This window comes from Rhinichthys klamathensis, unplaced genomic scaffold (assembly GCF_029890125.1).
Source record: "Rhinichthys klamathensis goyatoka isolate OS25496 unplaced genomic scaffold, OSU_Roscu_1.1 h1tg000727l_1, whole genome shotgun sequence".
Taxonomy (NCBI): Eukaryota; Metazoa; Chordata; class Actinopteri; order Cypriniformes; family Leuciscidae; genus Rhinichthys; species Rhinichthys klamathensis.
Window position 1 is genome coordinate 910,209 of NW_026607141.1, and position 22,419 is coordinate 932,627.

The window sequence follows — 22,419 nt, forward strand, 5'->3', positions numbered from 1 at the left end:
TTTTCTATATATCTATTGATAGATTTTGCATATTTGTGAGCCGATACAGATTTATGGCCCATAGAAATATGATGGGTGTGAACCAAACAATGGAACAACAATACTCAGGAATTTCCGGTAGGGTATCTTGTGTTTTGCAGGATATCAGTGGGAGCTCCTATACACTCTAAAAAATGCTGGGTTGTTTTAACTCAATTTTGGGTCAAATATGGACAAACCCAGCTGTTTATAAATTTATAAATTGCATTTTTTAATCCAACAATTGGGTTTGTCCATATTTGACCCAAAATTGGGTTAAAACAACCCAGCATTTTTTAGAGTGTAACAATGCTGTATCTGTTGTTTAAAGCTCCCACAGACATAGCTTTGGGTTAAAGGGATAATCCACCCAAAATTGAAAATTCTGTCATCATTTACTCACCCTCAAGTTGTTCCAATCCTGTATGAGTTTCTTTCTTCTGCTGAACACAAAGGAAGATATTTTGAAGAACGATTTGAACTTTGGCACCATTGACTTCCATAGTATTTTTGTTTTCTACTATGGAAGTCAATGGTGCCAAACAACCGTTTGGTTCCAATCGTTCTTCAAAATATCTGAAAATGATGATGATGAAAGAATTTTCATTTTTTGGGTGGAGTATCCCTTTAAGGTTCTTTAAAGGCCGACACATTAACATCGCTGCTGAAGGACTGTGCTTCACTGCTACCTTCAATGAATTCTTCAAAACACAAGAACTTGTATGCATTGGCAAGCCACCCAAATGACTACTCAGCCAAACTCTATAAATATTATATTTCATGATCCCTGTGAAATTGTCATTGGTTTTAAAGCTCTTTTCATATTCCAAAACTATATCAAAATATAATGCTTATTAGTTGCGAGACCAAAATCTCTCCGTCGTCTTTCTGTACCATAATAATCATTTACAGAAAATTATACACAATCAAGATTACAGAGAAACAGAAATCTCATGACCATGACATAATGGAACTTAATACATTTATGTTACTTTATCTTGCAATAAAGATATCTTGCAATAAGATGTTTATCATAATATTTTTTTGACGTAAATCTTTCTCACCACAATGACTGTTGAGGAGGAGGAGAAGCATTTAAATTTAATCCTGCCTTCTAACAAATGTGTAAGGTTGGTATCAATCTATCATGGCGGCTGAACACTGAATCAGTTTCCATGATGGGTCAAGGTTTAGCTGGTTGTCATGAAGCCCCTGCTAGTACATGACATAACTACACCATTAAGGTATATAAAGAGCATTGCTCTCCATTCGAACGTACCTGTGTATTCATATCTAATACGTTATTATATAGAACTGTTAAACAAAGAAAGTAAACGGTTGGTGGAAAAGTATTGAGGGCACGCAAGGTCTCTCGCTCTCTGCCGCGCGCTGCACGGTTTGGAGCACATACAGTATGTTCTGTCTCGCATGCGCGCCTCTAGATTCCAAGAGATTTGAACTAATTTACGGGCATCAGAGAGCCGCTATCATGCGGGATTTTTATAGGTTAATTTTTTTAAACATTTCAGCGCAACTCCAAAAAGGAGGACAAATGAGTGTCCGGCTTGAGGCTGCGCCGGACGCCGGACAGGGGGCTTAAAATCTGGACTGTCCGGCCAAAATCCGGATGTATGGCCACCCTAGTCGAGTAGGACCGGTTACACCTGGACTTCGCCGTTGGTCCATGTATCAATGTTTTCCATGTTTTTGGAGTTAGCTTGTGGGGTTAATATATAGGCAATAAACTGTGTGTTTACATGGCTTTTTAAAAATAGTGGGTGCAAGTGTTTCACATGTGTTCGGCCAATCAGCGTGCACTTGTGTCACTGGCAGTTCCTGTTGTTTTGGGATAGACCCTTTTCTGAAGTAGGAGCTAAATTAGTCCCCCCAAAAGGCTTTCCCAGTTCCCTTCTGTGAAAACACGCCAAAAAAAGGGTAGTTCTGACCATAGTAACAGGCTGGAACATGTGCGGCCCTATGTGTCTCAGGACACTGATGCTGCGTCCCAAATCACATTCCATCCGTCCTAATCACACTCTATCCATTAAAATTAGAATTAGTGCATCCCAAATCGTAGTATGTTGAAATGAGTATTCCAAAGAGGATTTTAACTGTGATGAGATGATTGGCTGTGTCCAAGTTGACAGGCTCTGCTCTGCCTCCCTCTAGTGTTATAAGTTTTACAGACACAAGAAAATAAACTATTTTGAGCTATTTGTTAGTGAAATTATTTATGTATTTTAGTCTTCAAGAAATGACATACTTGCTTGGACTGAAGCAGTAGGCAAAAAGTAAAAGATTCTTTCTAGATTTTTGTTAAATGTTTATTGGAATAACACTGATATTAACACATGAAGCGTTCAGTGGAGTTTTTCTGCTGAGGTCAGAGCTAAAAATGTAAAATACAGTGGAAAATTTCCAGTATTAGCTGCACGAACATCTCCTATCTGACAAGCTGAACAAATAACCGCAGACAACAGCTGGTAGTGGCTGGATTAAAATGGGCGTCAAACATTCAGAATCTAATCTGTTTGAAAAAAAGGTCACTTCAAGTTATATTTTACTTGAAGAAAGTTATTAACCATTTATTTACAGAAAACATTTCACTTTTAAGAAGTGTTTTCTCAACATTGCATCTAATCAATTTCTGACACATTGATTTTTTATTTTATTATCACTCAGTCATTTAACCATGCATTACTGCATGCATTTGGTCAACACATTTAAATGTACAAATTCAAATCATTTCATATTTACATGTAAAGCTCCAACTTTTTTTGTCAGCTGAACCTCTTTGACCTCATATTTACTTGAAGTCCCCCTGAGATTTGAATAAGTGAGGTCAATAATAACATTGTCAATAATAATAATATATTTTTTGTAATTGTTTTATTTTGATTCATACTCTGCGTTCGAGCCAATTACCAAGATCAGAGCCCTCTCCCCGGACAGCACGCCAAATACGTTTTCCAATTTAATCTATCCGACTGATTTGTAAGTGTGAACTCATGAATTGGTATATGGTTTTAAATCTGTCTGTAGCCTCAGGTGGTGTTTGTTTAATATAAACTCAATGCGAAGATATTGGCTGAGAATTTCAAACTCAGAGATTTTAAACAATGTGAAATTTAAGCAATAAACTTCAACTAGACCAGCAATTCCAACATCACACTCTAGAGGAATACAAAACCTTCGTATGAAATTAAATTGTATAAGTCATGGTCCGAAAAGAGAAAATATCCAGTGAGCGCTGTTCTGTGGGTGAACATGCCTTGTTGATGCCAAAGGTCAGAGGAGGATAGCCAGACTAGGTCAGCTGATAGAAAGACAACAGTAACTTGCGTTACCATACGTTACTACCGACACCGAGTTTTGCAGAAGAGCATCTCTGAACGTACAACATATCGAACACTGAAGCAGAAGAGCTACAGCAGCAGAAAACACACCAGTGACACTCCAGTCAGAAAAGAACAGGAAACTGAGGCTACACACAGACTCACAGCATTAGACAATGGAAGACTGGAAAAATGTTGCCCGAGTCTGATTTGTGCAAATCTTTTCCAGTAACACAATATATTTTGATTTACAATAATAATCGTCACTGTGTTGATAGTTCACAGCTGTCTCTTTTCTGCCCACATCCAGCAATGGTTTCTGTTAGAGACGGACAGAAACATTCATATCACAAATTAATCAGTTCTCTGATCTATAACCATTGAATAGATATGATTTATAACTGCTTAAACCAAATATCCATGAGCCCAATGATGAGCAGTTTTGTTCATGGTTCTACGGTCATTCTTCCGCGAATGAGGGCGAAACACTGTACAAAAGTAGCCGACTCTGACGATAACTGCGTCCCAATTCAAAAGGCTGCATCCTCCGAAGGCGACGTGGGTCGGATCGAGCGTTTTAAAATGGGATGGTATAGTACTAGACTACGTTTGTACTGGACTTTTTTTATGAAAGTTATATTGACATGTCTGAAAACAAAACAAACAGTTCACAAACTGTCTAAATATGTTCACCGTGGTTCATTTCTGTATATATAAAGAGTATAAAATCGCAAGTAAGATATAAGTCAACATTTGAACCGCTTTAAAGTTTTTTTTATTTGTATCATAAGAAATTGTATTAAGTTGAAACCCAAATACTTATGTTTAAAAGTAATTTCTCAATTTCTCTCAAAGAAATCCTGTCGTCACTGGAGTGCAGTGAATTCTGGGGTGTAAGGCCGCAAAGGATCCATCTGTTGTATCCTTCATTTCACGGGAAACGAAGGAAGCATTTGGAGGATCCTTTGAATTGGGACAATTGGCATTTGAATGCAGCCTCTGAATTGGGACGCAGCTTGAGACTCCCACAATAAATGATCAAGTGTTTACTGACCTGTGGCAGATCTCCCATCTGAAGACAGTAGATGATCTGTGTGTATTCAGACTCTGTGATTGTCAGATCTACAAACACAAACACGTGTGGATCAGTGTGAGGAGAGTTTGTGTTTTTAACATCAGTATCACACACATCCTGCTCTGATCAGCAGTTATGAGTAAATAAAGCAATATTTCCTTTGACATCAGAATCGGTTGTAATGCCATCTAGTGGAACATGTTTAGAGTTTAAAGTTTAAATTGAAAGTGTACCGTCTGTTTTCATATGCAGTTTTAAAAATAAACCATTCACTTGTAAATGGAACATGAATGTACAATTTTAATTGCAATTGACTTATAAATCGGTTTTAACATAAATTGCAGCATCTTTTGAACACTCTATTTTGACCCAGAAAGTCTCATATCATTGAATGAATAAGGTAACACTTGCCCTCTTGTGTTGCTTGTTTGCAGTTCCTGCAGTGCAAGTATTTCACCAACACAACTACAGCGATGACCATCAATAAACCAGCTGATGCCAGCGGAATAAGAAGTGACGACTGAATGACATCTGTAATGTATGAAGAGAAAACAGTATAATCATATAAATGTAAGAGTCTTTCAATGACTCAATCAAGACATTATAGAACGCTGTAGATCTCAATAATCCATCATCTTGAACTAAAGATATTTGATGTGATGGTAACAGAAAAGACAAAATACAAACCAATAGTACATGAATAATCATGTACTAATACCTGAATTAATAATTACTTTACTATGAACTAAGTACGGCCAGCAGCGATATAACCCATATCACGCCCAGCAGCCATATCACCCTGTAGCCCAAGACTGGTTGCCCACTGAAGCTAAGCAGGGCTGAGCCTGGTTAGTACCTGGATGGGAGACCTCCTGAGAAAACCAGGTTGCTGCTGGAAGAGGTGTTAGTGAGGCCAGCAGGGGGCGCTCACCCTGTGGTCTGTGTGGGTCCTAACGCCCCAGTATAGTGACGGGGACACAATACTGTCAAAAAGCACCGTCCTTCGGATGAGATGTTAAACCGAGGCCCTGACTCTCTGTGGTCATTAAAATCCCATGGCACTTCTCGTAAAGAGTAGGGGTGTAACCCCGGTGTCCTGGCCACATTCCACCCATTGGCCACTGCCAATCATGGCCTCCTAATAATCCCCATCCACTGAATTGGCTCTATCACTCTCTCTCCTCTCCAACTATAGCTGGTGTGTGGTGAGCGCACTGGCGCCGTTGTACTGTGGCTGCCGTCGCATCATCCAAGTGGATGCTCACGCTGGTGCTGGTTGAGGAGAGAACCCCTGATATGATTGTAAAGCGCTTTGGGTGTACAGTAGTACATATGAAAGCGCTATATAAATGCCTCATTCATTCATTCATTCATTCAACTAATGATGAGTTAAGACATGTACTAATGAGGAACTAACCTTAACTACGACATGAGTCATATGAATTCTTGCATGAATATACCATCTTAACTACACGTTAGTACATGCTTGTTAATTAATGTATTAATTAACATTTCGGGGTAAACTGAATCAAACTTGCTCTAGAAAATGGACACATTTTGTGGCCCAAAAGAAGAGCAAGAACCCTAACTGACATCCAACTGCATTATGATATAAAGACAGTAAACCAATCCATAAAATAACCACATAAGTAACCATCATCTGCTAACACTGATTTTTTAAAATTGCATCTGTTAATGAATATGTTAGTATGTATTTCACTCTTGATGGCAGCAGTGGAATCACTTAAAACAGAATGAGATTAAATAGTTTTTAATGATGAATGCATCATTGTGTGTTCAATGAGTAAGGTTAAATGTAAACATTGCAAGACATCTAGTGTCATTCAATGATGTTTGTGACAGTTGCTGGTGATCAAATTTATAAACAATTTTACATTGTGCCCTTTAGTACATCTTTCTTCTGATCTAGAACATGTTTGATTTAGTTTACCCCGAAATGTTAATTAATGCATTAATTAACAAGCATGTACTAACGTGTAGTTAAGATGGTATATTCATGCAGGAATTCATATGACTCATGTCATAGTTAAGGTTAGTTCCTCATTATACATGTCTTAACTCATCATTAGTTCATAGTAAAGTAATTATAAATCCAGGTATTAGTACATGATTATTCATGTACTATTATTGTAAAGTATTACCCTGTTGATGTGACAATGTGTATATATGCAAGTTCAACTATACTTAAAGACACTTGAATCAAACTTTTGAAGAAAATCTTTAAAGCTAATTAAGATCAACTAATAGCAGTAACTCAACAGTTGTGTTTCCCTGCAGTATTTACAAACATTAACATCCAGCAAAATCTACTGAACTACTCTGAAGTACCTTCACATGTGTGACAGAGATCAGTGATGTTGAGGTGTGTAGTTTGGTTGGCGAATGAATAAGACACTACACATCTGTATGAATCATCCAGACACTGAATCTCCAGAGGTAGAGAGAGACTGATGCTGAGATCACACACACTGATGCTGGACAATACACTGATTCCTTTGTACCAGGAGAGAGTCACATCACTCACATTCCACACTGAACACACCAGTGAACATCTGGACACTGATGAGGATGTTAATGAAGGATTCTGAACTGATGAAAAGTTCCTGGTGATGACAGGAGTGGGCAGACGAGCTGGAAAAATATAACGTAAAAACTGAAATGTTATTTAAGGATCAATCAATGATATCTGGTACATTGGTAAGTAAGATTTTCAAACATGCCATAACTTTGATTAATTCTTTATTTTACTGTGAATCTCTAAACGTGGGTTTGCAGCTTTTTTAACATTGTTTCATACTTTAACACCAATGTGTTGAATCCTTCTATAAGAACTAGTTCCTCGGAAGTGCAAAAGAATAGAACAACAATTTATGTATAAAACCAAGTGTAGAAAATGGGTTTTGGTTTTACTTTTGTCAGTTATACTTATAAACATCCAGATTAATCAAAAGTTTTATTTTTGAGTATCATCACAGTCTGACTCATCATGAGAATTGTTTACTCACCATAGACAGAAACATTGAATCTCTTGTATGAAGTTCCTCTGGTGCAAGATCTGTAGTTTATAAAGTCCAGTGTGTTCAGTTCTGATGTTTCTGATGGTCAGAGATCCAGTTTGGCTGTCCATCTAGAGTCTGTCTCCAAATGTCACATTACTGTCATACATATCAATGCTCTGCTTATGGATTTCAGCTATACGAGTCTCTCGAGGTCCAAACATCCACAGTATCAGATCTTTACTCTGTATTTCATTAACATCAGTGTTTAGAGAGACAGAATCTCCCTCAGTCACTGACACTGACTTCACTTCATCTGTACCAGCGCCAAACACACCTGAAGGAAAAGACAATCAAACTCCCTTTAAGTAAATAAAAGACTGTTCAATATCAAATATTGGCAAATATTTATAAAAAAAAAAGCTAAAAAGAGTGCACGAAACAATTAAAATCATGGAAAGGGACTTCAAACAAACAACCCATAAATAAACAAATAACAGAGAAAATTGACAGGAATTTTGACTCGCAGTTTATTATTATAATTTTTTAATTCATAGTATTATTATTATTTTAAAGTATAATTATGACGTACCGTTCGATAGCAATGAACACAAACAGAAGAAAGATGCGTCGCAAATCATTTTTCTGAACGACCCACTCGTGCAGAAACCATTTAAACAATTCTCATATGTAGTCTAGTTCACTTTCCATCACATAAAAAAAAACAAAAAAAAACATCTATAGGATAATTAAAAACATTTACAAGCAATACATAATCAACTGAATGAATTTTCAGTCTTTTCTTAAATAGATCTTGGAGTTTATGCTAAACTTAGACACACAAGCCCTCCTCCTCCTCCTCCTCCTCCTCTCTCTCTCTCTCTCTCTCTCTCTCTCAACACAAGCGTTTTAGCATAGTGATCAGAATCAGATTTCGCACTTCCTCTCTACATGTTTGTAAGGGATGTACAAGTGAATTCACCGGATTGTAACTCACCCTTTAAACTTGCATTCGCATTAAATTAACATGCTTTTCATAATATCTGTCAAATAAAATAGCAAATAAGTGGACAAGTTGTAGTTGTATCCATTATTCTGATCATCTGTTTTTTTTTTTTATCTCAAACTATCCTATCGCTTAGTTTAATAATGTATAAAGGGCCCATCAATTCAATTCATGTGTATAGCGCTCTTGAAATTAGGCTACGCATTGGTCCAACGTTTTCCAGTGGCAGTGGAATGTGAATGTTTATTTGCTGTAGACGAGGAGGAAACCTTTGGAGGAGCCAGGGTTTATCTGGGAAGCTCTCCTCATGACACAGTTTTAAACACATTTGAAGCATGCAGACATACAACTTGCCTAATATCATAGTGGATTATTTGTTGTGTATTCAATGCTCTATTGTTAAATACCCTTTATGATATGCAAACAGGGCACAGTAGACACTGGTGACCACACTTGATCAAACGTGGTTCTTTCGTCCAACAAAGTGTGAGTGACCACTGCATAAATAGAGTAGAATTTTAGCATGCTATTCAAAACAGTGCCGATGTACGACCCCAGACCACCGAGAAACCGTAACAGCCTTGTTCTTATCAGTTTACATCTAGAGGGTTTTTTCTTTTGACACTTTGGGTTCTGGTAGGCCACCATTTCCTTCACAGCTCAGACACAACATCTGTGTTCTATGACCTGAGGTCACACCTTTTTACAAACATAGGGTTTTGGCTCAATTATTAAAAAAAATAATTAAGTTAGATTAATGTTTTTTTTAACACAACCAACATACACTTCTCTGCTACAAATGAACACTTAAAGTTTTTTTCTATGACTTACCATTTCCGTACAGTTGCACTGAAAGTGACAGAAGTGCAAATGTTACAACTTACCCCATATGCGGGGTTAATAACAGATAGAGGGGTTAGTTGTAACACTTGTGTGTAACACACATAATTCAGTACTATTTTATCTGTATAGTTTGATATTGTTTGTGCATCTGTATAGATAGATATCCATACATCCATCCCTCATCCAATCCTCCTCCTATTATGGATCAATATCATGAATAGAGATAGGAAAGGGCTGCACAGTTTTGCAAAAAAATAAATAAATAAATAAAATCATTTAAAATTGTAATTGCAATTGAATTATATTTGTGTGTGGCAGCTGCATGTAAGATTATATTAATAATAACAGTAATAATAAAAAAAAAACGAGCTCAAAATCACATTTTAAAGGGTTTATTGCATGAAAAACAGGCTATATTTTTAATAAATAAACAAGTGATCAATGCATAGTAAACTAAATAAAAAATTTTTAATTCCAACATTGTTTGTGAAAGTCCAACAAAGTTAAATGTGGTAATATATATATATATAAATACTCAAACCAGAAAATTTGTGTGGCTCCCCGTTTTCATTTGATTATCATTGTACACTTGGCGGCTTAGTTGTAACACTGTACTACAACTAACTGTGCAAAAAATATGTTAAGACTAGCTAACAGTTGCTATGAGTTCCTGACTATGTTTTGGCCAACAAGACAGTGATTAAGATAATATAAAGTTAGATTTGGTGACGTACACACCCAACTCAGAAACCGAAAAAAAAAACATATGATGAAAAAATGTATTTGCAGGGTGTCAAAACACTCTTTGTCCAGTATCTTCATGAAATCTTATCAAAACTTTCCACAAATCCGGAAACACAACCTGCTTGATCCTGACTAACTATGTAAAAGGCCCGTGCTACATTTAACCCCGCGCTCCCCTAAAGGACCAGCAAATGTAATCATTCAACTGGGACTTTTATGTTCTAAGCTTGTCTCGGTTTATTCACTTAAAGACAAAATGATGTATTGAAGTATTCATGCATTCTAGTTCCCACAACGTTCTGACAACATTAGTTTCCAGTGAAGCGCTGAGGCCTAGTAAAGGAGTTTCACAAGAGCAGCTCTTCACCCACTCAGACACTCTTATACACACTAACACTCGAGTGCACTCTTGTGAGCTCAATAATAGGTACACCAAAAAACCACCAGCTACATTCAAACAACAACAACAAAAAACATTTGATACCTTACACTGACCTAAATAGATCTGACTTCTGACCACAGGTTTCATTCTGACTCACCGAGCTGCTAAAGGCACAAAGAAGCTCAGGCGTTCTGCACAATTGCTTCAATGCAAATTTTTTGTGATAAGCATGTCAAGTTCAATAATATTTTTACAATATTAGTTAATGCATAGACAATGGTAATGCTGCAATAGCTATATGTTCGGCATTTGAGATATATCAAAAATTGCTGCAATGAAAAACAACAACTTTTAATGACTTACTTCAAAATGACCACATGCTATCAGAACTATCATAAGTACGATTTTCCTAGTTAAAAATTGTACATGAATGCCGTCTCAAGTTGTACACCACTGGGAAGTTAATAATAATTTTAATACCCAAGTTCCAAAGTTGGGCGAGCAATACAATTTAAACATGGAGGAGGAGAGAACTGACGATTGCTGCCATGACTGCTGTTTTTCATTAGTTTTTCCACAACAGCTACATCGCCTCGTCTTGTCATTAAAGTAGTGCATATTTACATATATGAAGAATCATTTGAAGCGTATTGTAGGTTTAAAACAGTGAAAATAGCCTGTATTTTCGACCGAAACTCCAGAATTGTCAGCTAGATAATGTGGTTTAATTTTTAGGCCTATAATGTTGACAATGAATGGGGCGCTAAATATCATTTTGTCTTTAATAAGATTTTCCCAATAAATAGGCAAGAATAAACCTGGTGTCCTCCACGATTCCTGTTCTGTCCGACAACAAAGCACTTGTAATCACGGCCTCAGAAGTGGAAAGTAAGACATTTTTGATAGTGTGACGGCAGCATAATTTCACCATTTTGTGCATTGCCCTTTCTCCCAATAATACAGTTTTACTGAATTGCTAAAACACTAAACCCCATTCTCTGAACCAAATTCTCAGTCAAATTTGTCGAATAAATTACTCTTTCTGTAAAACATTAAACAAGTTCCACACTGTTTGCAAATCTCATGCACTCTTTTTTCAAAACTCTAAACACATTTTCACTCACTAAAACACATTTCGCACTGTGATGCACTTATGTTTCAAAATGCGAAACACAGGCAGGCAAAAATTGTTCACAATTATTTCCAATGATGTGTTCAAACAACTGTACATAATACTAGTCAGTTCAGAGTCCCAAAATTGACTCAAAATGTTGCACTTAATGTTGATAATGGATGGAAACTATATAAGAGGAAGAGAAGGATGTGTATAAGAGGTGGTGAACAAGGAGGAAGAGAAAGAGGAAGAGCATGTGTGGAGAATGTTGTGAAGGCTGGATCTGCTTTAGGGATTTTCCCTTTGCCTGCAGAGATGATATTGTCTGTGATGTGGACAAACTCCTCAGACCGGACTCAACATGAAGACATGATGCTGAAGCAGAATCAATATCTCACTGACTGACCTTCATTTTGCAGTTGCACAAATCTTCTGAGTGATTATAACATGCCTTTCTTTTAGAGTTTTTTACTGTAATCTTTTTGGCTTTTGCGGTTGGGTCGCTGTATTTTCACAGTATGCAAGTGCTGAATAAACAGACATTTGTAAGGGGTATACAGTCAAAGACCCAGAACCAGATATGAAGAATGAAGACCCGGAGTCAGAATTATAAAAAATTAAAGAAAAGTTTTACTGAAGATAGTTTGCATTTTCATCAGCAGAAGTCAGCTTCAAGACTCTCACAGGAGTTCGTAGGCCGCCCCCCTTACAGTTACAAAGATCACAGCAGTTATACCATTTCCAAGGTCTAAGCTACGTCATTGCTTACAGGTTGAATGATTCTCATTGGCTAAGAAACATGAAAGCCTAAACAATTTAACACATGTGAGGAGATAGGGGTGCCTATCGCCATTAGTAAAGATAGTTGTCGTCCACTCATTGGATTTAGGTCTGTGGTGGCCTCGCAGGTTAGAGAAGGGCGCCGGGGTGTCTGGTCCGACCGTCCAGAACCTACATAGAATGTCATACGCACACACACACAAATAACAGACACTAGCAAATAACAGCTCCCATCAAGGCTGAAGAGAGTCTGAGCTCCTTATTATCAGTTAAGTATACCAAAACATAATGCTAAAACATTCACTCGTTTGGGAGAAAAACAGATCACTGGCATTTACTCCCAAGGAAGGAAATATACTGGAAGGAATACATTTTAATACAACAATTAAAGTTCGATATAGTAACGCTCAATATAGCTTGACCATATGGCCAACGAAGGATCATATGTGTCCACGCTGCCTTTAGGACCCTCTATAAACCTTTCTACTGATCCCAGAGAAATAGAAAGAGACATAGAAGAGAAGAAGAGAAAAGAAGAGAAATAGAAAGAACCTTGTGGGTTACGTGGCCTTCGTGTCCTGCGTGTACTGCGTGCAATCTCAAAGTAAGATTGGAATGCACCTAAAAGAAACTGGTTATTTACATCACATGCATTTAAGAAAATATAATTTCACAAGCACAAAGAATATAAAAATTATTATGTGATAATGAATATATTTGATTATTGATTTTTATAAAGGAAGTATATAACCATTCAAAATGATATATGATTATATATGTATTTGAAGAGGCAAGGGATTTTGACCAACCCTTCACATTCGATGGGCCTACTACTATACAATATCCATTACATTACTACACTTGCAGTGCATACAGTATTTATACCATTTATTCACCTTACTACTGTAAGTTGTCATTACTATAATTTTTTACGTAATTGGAAAATTAGTTTACTTTGTTAAAATATACTTTTTTTCCTGTAACTGCATGCTTTGGATTCTGTGTTCTCCATTTATTTATGTAGTGTCTAACGAATGATCTGCAGTGTTTATAATTTTGTCTCGCTGTGTGTGATCTGAAAGCATTGTTTGATTTTGAGCAGATAAAACGGTTTGAGGCAATTGTTTGATTCTGCCAGAAGAATCAGAGGTTCTCTGAATGTGGTTTATAAAATTTGGTTTTGTGTGTAAGGTTTTGAGAAAGTGAGTTTCAAGAAATGTGTTTTAGTAATTCATAAAAACGGTATTAGTGCACCATCTTAGTATAGGCTTATACAATCTTTTGCTGGATCCCAATTTGTGTACTTGTGCACTACAAACAGTGCCAGTAGTGCAAAATTCCCAAAAAGAAAATGTGCCCTTCAAATACCCGGACGATGCAGTTAACCAAAAGAAAAAAGTTAATTTGTGTGGAACTATAGACACTTTATGTACTCAGTCTATATCAGACTGACACTGGATGTCAAAATAACAAAACATATAAAATTCTAGACAGCTGGATATTACAAGTACATAGTGCATGTTAATTGGGACTAAATCTTTGATCATACTTTGAAAATCAACCAGAAATTGGGACACAGGGTTGCTGTTGTCAGCTCTGCTCTGGCTCCCTCTAGTGTGATGAACTCACTCCATTATACAATTAACAGAGTTTACACCCACTTTTCAGTTATGTATTAATCAATAATTAATTAATGTTACTCCATAACATCTTCATGTAGTTTTAGAACATGACAAACTTTGCCTGTATGGGCAGAAGTCAGTAAAAAGTAAAAGATTCTTTATAAATACTGGGTTAAAAAAGTTTGTATTGGCACAATACTTAAAAAAAACAATGTTAATATATGAAAAGTGTTTAGTGCAGTTTCAGATAACACTAAATATTGAAAAAATACCAAAGGGTTTTGTTAAGGGTGCCATATGTTACTACTGTATCTGTGACTTAAATTAAATTAATATTAGCATGTCAAGGTCAGTATGGAACACATAACACAAAACACTGGGATTAAGTACACTTTTTCTTGTTGAGGTTTTACATACAAAAAATGCGGTATACAACTTTTTTTTCTGCTGAGCTCAAAGCAAGCATCTTAAATAAGGATGTAAAGACTCCTGCATTGAGCTCAGCTTACACAAACATGTCCAGTCTGACAAGCTGACCCACTAAAAATAACCATAGAGAAGTAACAAAAGGTTTCCATAAAATGACCAAAGACACAAGCTATCCGTTAGCATCATCATTCATATCAATGGCAGTTTCTCAGCTGGAACAGGATTCAGAACAGCAGAAACCGGATGCTGTCTTGGCAGTGGTGACAGACTAAAACATCTTGGCCAGGTTGTGTAGATACATTCAAACTGTTCACACAAATCTTGTGAAAGATTTTGAGCTGTTGCTTAGAAATGCTGGTCTTAACATTACATTTATATTTACATTTATCCAAAACGACTTACAATTGCTATATATGTCAGAGGTCGCACGCCTCTGGAGCAACTAGGGGTTAAGTGTCTTGCTCAGGGACACATTGGTGTCTCGCAGTGGATTCGAACCCAGGTCTCTCACACCAAAGGCATGTGTCTTACCCACTGCGCCATCACCACCCCGCATTAAAGGCATAGTGAAGGCATAATAAAAATTTGGTCCAAAAATCTAACAATAAAATATACAAACGTAGGATATAAAAATGTACACAAAATGAAGTACACAAATATATAGCTAATAATAGGTCTATATATAATCAATATAAAAACTTCAGAGTTTAGGTAATTTTAAAAGAGCTGAAAACAGAGGTTTTTGTTAAGGTTGATGTGTACTGCTACATCAATTTACTTAATTGAGAGAGTAATATGATTCTGTATGTGTGTACATAATATCAGAGGTGGGTAGAGTATCCAAAAACTGTACTCAAGTAAAAGTACAAGTACTTATAGAAATATTTACTCAAAGTAAAAGTAAAAGTAATAATCTTAAAAGTTACTTGAGTAAGAGTAAAAAAGTATCCAATGAAAAAACTACTCAAGTAGTTAGTTACTAGTTACTTTACACATAGGCCTATATATATATATATATATATATATATATATATATATACTGTATATGTAACATGATATTATTTAGATTTTTTTTTTTTCATTTAAATGACTATTATTATCATAATTAGATAAGCTATCTTTGCAACAAAAACAGAAGAGACAAACATTATTTCTGTATATCTGTAGCCTGAAAACCATTGCCTGTCCTTTGGTTTGTATAATAGTATAGTAACTTATACAACTACATTTGGATTATTAGACAATGTCGGAATAAAGCAAGTGGTACTCGATGCAGAGCCAAATAGGAGGAGCTAGAGCTCCAGCTCTTCCCCTCGCTGGAGCTCTAGCTCCACCCGTTTCACCTCATTGCGGTGGACAAAAAATAAACGGGTGCACACACAGATAGTAAGCTTTCACATTGCCTTTTAAGTCTAGCAATTTACATAATCATATAGCAGACGCTTTTGTCCAAAGCGGCTTTAAATGTGAGGAAAACAATGAAACTGTTCAAAGAGAAAATAATATAGATACAAAGTTTCAACAGTTTTTAGAAACACACACACATAGTGTGAGCAATGTTTTTATTAAGTGTTTACGCGTTTGTCACATAAATGATAAATAATTAATCATAATCATGACAAATATTAGAGAAAAATACAATATTATGTATGCCAGCATATTGCGCATCAAAACAAACTTGTCCTTGTTGAACTCAAGGGGGTAATCTATCGACCGGAAGTTGAAGCCGGCCGGGTGCCGTCATCTTGTAGCAGAACTTCACTTGCGTTAGCATTTCCATTGCCATTCATTTTGGCGTCACTTTGACAGCAAATAACTTTACATCTGAGGCGTTTAAAGACTCCATTTGTCCATTATTTATTTCTAAAGAAACACGACAATGTATAAAGGGCTCCATTACCTTCTATGTTACATTATGGCCCCGTAGAAACAGATTTAGTAAAAATAGGCTAACGATTGCGTCATAACCACTCGACTCTCTGTCGCACTGTACAGAAATTACCGTACAGACAGGAGGAGAAGCTCGCAGGCAATCGGGGACGTCCCGTCAAGGGAGAAGCCCATAGATAATGAGTCCATAAAAGCAACGGAATACTTACTCCTGCTCACTCACGCCAAAGAACTCTTTGCTCAAGTTCCCCGTCTCTGCAAGATTAACGTTGGCAATTTTCACGCACAGCTACTAGAAGATTAACGTCTGTCAGACAGGTTGCTCACGTCATCAAGCTTAGTTTGAGTCGGTTTGAGTCTGCGCGTCAGGAACAGAAGTGCTCAAAAATCGCTAAAAATGGGCTTCAACTGTCTCAACTGAGTTCCAATGAGATGGCTCTGTCCACTTCTTATACTGTCTATGGTTGAACTCGCACAAGGCTTGATAGCGCGTCATGTTCTGTCCACTAGATCCAGCGAGGGTGAGCTAGAGCTCTAGCTCCTCCCATTGGACGCTGCAGCGAAGCCCCACCCACTAAATCTACATAGGTGGAGCTGGAGCTCCAGAAAGGGTGGAGCTGGAGCTCTAGCTCCTCCCATTTGGCTCTGCATCGAGCACCATCTCGAATAAAGTGACTCTATGGAGTTTTGCATTTAAGGGATGGGAACCATTGACAGATTAGAAAGTGTTAAAACTCTGCACATGTGCTCGCAGTCATGTCATGCCCAACACAAACAACGATCAAATACAAGGATCTTCTTCTGTCTGTTCTCCAAAATGTATTTAAATGTAGGCTATATTTATGAAAGCATCTTTAAACTGGTTAACTGTGTCTCATAAGGCAGGCAAAGGCATTCGTTTTCAAGTCGAGTTCGCACGCCACTGCGCAATACACACTCATTGTGTGTGTACACACATTCATAAACGGGACGAATGACGATGATAGCTTATTTAATGTATAAAGTAATGTAACTTATATGTCCAAAAAAAGGGTAATGCCTTTGTAGTAGTGCTATATGGCGTAATAATCTGTTTGGTTGTAAAATGTATTACCTGAATGAAATCGAATGTATCGTCGTGTGGAATCATTCATTCACAGACAGCTTACGAAGTAACATACGAAGATGTTCAAGTTCAACTAATAAAGATCTTCATCGCTGGCAAAAAATATGATGCATTTGCAGATTTACTTTCTAGACTGTGTAGACTGTGGACCGCCACTTCATACAACGCTCTTGATGTTCTTAAATCTTCCTGTTACGACTCCGAGACGATCCAGTGCGTGCAGGAAACTGAACAGATCATTCAAACTGATTCGCGAACCGATTTAGACAGATCTGCCCAACTTGTTTGATGAAGTCTTTGAACAGAATCGACTCAAAAGAGTGATTCATTTGTGAATTGAGCATCGCTCATGCCCAGAAAAAAGAGAGAGCGCGCGCTTAGAATAAACTACTCTTTTAACAACATTGCATTAAAATAAAGTAACGAGAGGAACGTCGCCAAACGTAACGAAGTAAAAGTACAGTTTTTCATTAGAAATCTACTCGAGTTAAAGTAAAAGTGCACAATTAAATCTACTCTTAAAAGTACAAATTTTCCAAAAAACTACTCAAGTAAATGTAACAAAGTAAATGTACTTCGTTACTACCCACCTCTGCATAATATACAGCATGTATACAGCTGACAGTTAAAATGTCAAATAAGGGTGGAAAGATTCCGGTAATAGAGTTGAGCTTGTATGAACACGTCTTGTCTAACATGTAAACATCTAACCACAGAACAAGTTAGAGCAGGATGGAAGGTCATTGTGGGATTCAAATGGGTGACAAACACTGAGCTGTGATTATTCACAAATATTTCAATGGCAATGGAAATTCTATAACATGGAATGTTAGTGCAAGCTATAGAAAATCCTGATATCGGGAATGCTGATAAAATCCTGATGACACTGAAGCTCAGGATTTTATTTAAGTCTGAACAACTGTTCATAACTCTGCAAATCTATCCTTATGGTCTCTTAAGATGCACTTGAGCCCACACACAGCAACTTTCTCTAAAATGAGTTACTTGAAAATTACATGGCAGTGTAATATTAGTCGCAGAAAATACTGAGAGGAATGTTTCAAGTAAAATACATACAGTATTTTTAACATGGACATACACTGAAAATGTCACGTTACATTAACAATCGAGTATATGATGTGGTCCTCTCCATTAGCCTTCTGAAAGAAAACAAAAGATAGGAATTAAAATGTTTAAAACGAAAAACTGTGTTTGTGTGTGTGTGTGTATATATAATGTATATCACACACACACACACACTTTTTATAATTTATAAAAATTTTATTATAAGTTAATAATTTTATTATAAGTTATAGTTATCATTAACAGACTGTTGGTGTGTGTCTGATATATATATATATATATATATATATATATATATATATATATATATATATATATATATATATATATATACCATATTTACACACCAGCTCACCAGTTCATGTTCTTGTAATCCTTCAATATAAAATATTGTTGCTGGAATAAAAAAAACGTGCTGCAACTGAAACAAAAATACATGCAAATAGAAAAAACATCATACTAAGAAAACTAGTCATCAGTCTGACAACACGTGCTGCAATTACTAACAACGCATGCAAATACAGAAATGAGTATTTCCAGCGTGTTTCTGTACTTGGTTGCGTTGTGTGAGGATTTGCAGCACATGTGTTGCAACACTGATGATGTTTTCCTAATTTGCATTTGCGTTTCTAAATTATTTGTTTTCTTCAGTTGCAGCGCATTAAGATCTCTCGGCCACTGTAATAAAAAAAACTATAAATCCAAATTCAACTCAAGGACAACGGCTGAATAATTTTTTTTTTACAAGCACAGGACATGAGAGCGGCAAAACATGATATTTTAGTAGATTGTGAAACAGACTTACTAGACTTACTAATATTTTCTGCCATAACGGGGTGCCTTCAGTATTGCTTTTGCTATTTAAATGACTTTTTGGGGGATTTTTTGTCTAATTAACAACATTATAATTTTTTCGTTGTTCAATGTTAATCACTGGTGGAGCTGCACAAATGTCAACTGGTGATTCCTAATCCTTTAATCTTGGTATAACTGAAAACCTCCACCCTCCCTAAAGCCTACTGAGCCTGAGAGATGAGAGCACATGATAGTATGTTGAATTGCAAGTTTCTAAAGTTGTCTGATATGGTTCTGTGCCTTGAGGCTGTGTAAATTTGAAACCTTAGCATGAAAAGTGCAAGCAAATACAGACATTAAGCAAAATGGAGCTCTTTAAAGCGCTTGAAAACAGCTTACTTGTCTTAGGCCACATTTTGCGCGGATAAAGTACGAACGCTAACATCAGCACAGGATGACACAGCTACTGCTTTGACACATAAGCACAAACAGCTCTTTTCTTAGCGCCTGTGGTAAAAGCTGTGGTTTCTGCACACAGTCAAACACTCTTACCGTACTGTGAACACTGCGTGCACGAAATGTTGTTTCGGCATAAAGTGCCTCTTCCTCACAAGACTGGACTGTTTTAATGATAATAATAATCACATTTTCAAACTACAAAATAAGTCTGAAATACTGTTTTAAAAACAGATATTGAGGCACATCTTAATTTCACTGAATGAACCCTGAATGTTCATATCTTTGATGAAAAAAGTAATACTTGCCCTTTTGTGTTCCTGGTTTACTCTTCGTTCTGAGAAAGATTATTGCCGCCACAACTAATACAGCCAGAATCACTAAACTAACCGATTTTCCCACCCAATGTGACGGCTGCACGAGTTCTGTAATGAACAAACAGAAAAAAGTAATAATTAATGAGTCCTGCAATGTTTGCATCTCAGTTAATACGTCTCTGTCTGTTGGGAATCTGTTTAAAACTAAATCTAAAATCATTAAATTATCAATAATATCAGCACTGCAGTACCTGCACATGTGTGACAGAGTTGTGTGTTGTCCAGATGTGTGGTCTGGTTTCTGACAGGATTGTTGATCACACATCTATAGGTGTTTTTATCCTGATATTCCACCTCCAGAGGTAGAGAGAGACTGATGCTGAGATCAGACGCACTGATGCTGGACAATACACTGATTCCTTTGAACCAGGAGAGAGTCACATGACTCACATTCAACACTGAACACACCAGTGAACATCTGGACACTGATGAACGTTCAGATGATGATGATGATGATGAACAGTTTGAAGAGTTTCTGGTGATGACAGGAATCTGTAGAGGAGCTGGAAAACATGGAAATGATTCAGGTCAGGAGCAGAATGTTCAATTAATAATCATCCCAGCAATCATAAAACATAAACATCTGTATATCTCCAACCCTCAATCCCCTACACCAGCCCACTATCTAGATTTCTTGATCAACACTTAATTTTACTCACCATAGACAGTAACACTGAAACTTTTGTGTGTGATATTTCTGCTGAAGATGCTCAGTTTATAAAGTCCAGAGTGTGTGGTTCTGATGTTTCTGATGGTCAGAGATCCAGTTTGACTGTCCATCTGGAGTCTGTCTCCAAATGTCACATTACTGTCATACATATCAATGCTCTGCTTATGGATTTCAGCTATACGAGTCTCTGAACTGTCATGTCTATAAACCCACAGTATCTGATCATTTCTCTGTACTTGAACATCAGTGTTTAGAGTGACAGAATCTCCCTCAGTCACTGACACTGACTTCACTTCATCTGTACCAGCACCAAACACACCTGAAACACAAATATACAATTTTTTTTTTTTTTTTAATACAGTTTTAGAGAAAATGACATGGCAAAAACCTACGGTTTCCACAGTTCACTAACTCAAACACACGCCCATAATAATATACCATTATAAAAAAAAACATGTTTGTTTATAATTTGAACACCATTTCTTCTGGAACTGAACTGCAGTCAGTTGTTTACTCTTTCACAGAGGATGATTTCCAGATGTTGTTGAGCAAGGCTGAACTCAAACATGTTGACACGAGTATGCCTTTTTCCCCCCTGAAGATTTTTTGTTGGTTGGAAGTTTACCACTTATTTCGCAATTCCTCCTCCACCCTTACTAGTTTTAGGCTTGCTTCCCTTTTAGCAATCAACTTTACTGGTTTGTTGATCCATGGCATTCTACCAGATTCAATGTTATCTATTCTGCTTGTCCCAGTTACTAAGGACAAAGCTGGAAAAGTTGGCTGCCTAGATAATTATAGACCTATAGCATTGGCCAGTATCTTGTCCAAGGTAATGGAAAGAATCCTCCTTGATAGAGTGAGTGGGTATATCTCTTCCCTGGATAATCAGTTTGGATTTAAGCCAAACCATGGCACAGACATGTGTATTTATGCTCTGAAGGAAATAGTGAATTTGTATAAGGCTAAAAATTCCACTATCTTCATGTGTTTTATTGATGCCTCCAAAGCATTTGATCGAGTGAATCACAAACAGCTTTTTATTAAGCTAAAGCAAAGGGGAGTGCCTGGGTATATTGTGAGGGTTCTTGCCTATTGGTATACCCACCAGCAGATGCATATCAAATGGGGGGGGGGGGGGGGGGCACCTTTAGAGTGTCCAATGGTGTTAGGCAGGGAGGAATCTTGTCCCTAGTTTTATTTAATTTATATATGGATGAACTGTCAAGGAGACTTAATGGTTGCAACACTGGCTGTATGATTGGTGGCATGCTGGTGAATCATATCATGTATGAAGATGACCTTGTTATTTTTAGTCCGAGTAGTGCTGGGTAGCAGGAGCTTCTTAATATGCTCTAAATATGGGGTAGAATTTGATATAAAATATAATTCCAGCAAAAGTGCTGTTTTAATATGCAGAACGAAACAGGATGAATGGCTTAATTTTCCTGTATTCATGCTAGCCAGTAATTGTCTTGAGGTCCGCAAAAAGATTAAATACCTTTGTCATTGTATTACAGATGATATGAATGATGATGATAACATATACAGACAGTGTTATAAGTTATATGCACAGGCAAACATCATAGCATAGCACGTAAGTTTAGTTACTGCTCTACTCAGGTAAAAGTGGCTCTGTTCAAAGCTTACTGTACACCACTTTATACTGCCCATCTTT

The 22,419-nt window shown here is 36.9% G+C and overlaps 4 protein-coding genes and 1 pseudogene across 6 annotated transcripts in view; 3 read left to right on the forward strand and 2 right to left on the reverse strand.

Annotated features, from left to right (window-relative positions):
* LOC130077302 (SLAM family member 5-like) overlaps positions 1 to 8,099 on the reverse strand; it is a 217,424-nt gene extending 209,325 nt beyond the window's left edge. The window contains exons 1-2 of the mRNA XM_056242508.1: positions 8,038 to 8,099; positions 7,660 to 7,782 (exon numbers count right to left, since the gene is read on the reverse strand). Coding sequence (XP_056098483.1) covers positions 7,660 to 7,782; positions 8,038 to 8,086 — 172 coding nt within the window. The 5' untranslated portion in view covers positions 8,087 to 8,099. The remainder of the gene's footprint in view (positions 1 to 7,659; positions 7,783 to 8,037) is intronic.
* LOC130077299 (gastrula zinc finger protein XlCGF7.1-like) overlaps positions 1 to 22,419 on the forward strand; it is a 162,236-nt gene that overhangs the window by 122,473 nt on the left and 17,344 nt on the right. The gene's annotated exons all lie outside the window — the stretch shown is intronic.
* LOC130077312 (gastrula zinc finger protein XlCGF7.1-like) overlaps positions 1 to 22,419 on the forward strand; it is a 193,038-nt gene that overhangs the window by 67,273 nt on the left and 103,346 nt on the right. The window lies entirely within an intron of this gene.
* LOC130077329 (5S ribosomal RNA) lies at positions 5,210 to 5,326 on the forward strand (annotated as a pseudogene).
* LOC130077301 (uncharacterized) overlaps positions 18,279 to 22,419 on the reverse strand; it is a 235,097-nt gene continuing 230,956 nt past the window's right edge. For 2 of the 3 annotated variants that reach the window (XM_056242506.1, XM_056242505.1), the window contains exons 4-5: positions 19,791 to 20,119; positions 18,279 to 18,520 (exon numbers count right to left, since the gene is read on the reverse strand). In XM_056242506.1, the coding sequence (XP_056098481.1) occupies positions 19,950 to 20,119 (170 nt within the window). In that variant the 3' untranslated portion in view covers positions 18,279 to 18,520; positions 19,791 to 19,949. Of the gene's footprint in view, positions 18,521 to 19,790; positions 20,120 to 20,262; positions 20,575 to 20,730; positions 21,061 to 22,419 lie in introns of all 3 variants that reach the window. The other variant, XM_056242507.1, reaches the window with a different exon arrangement.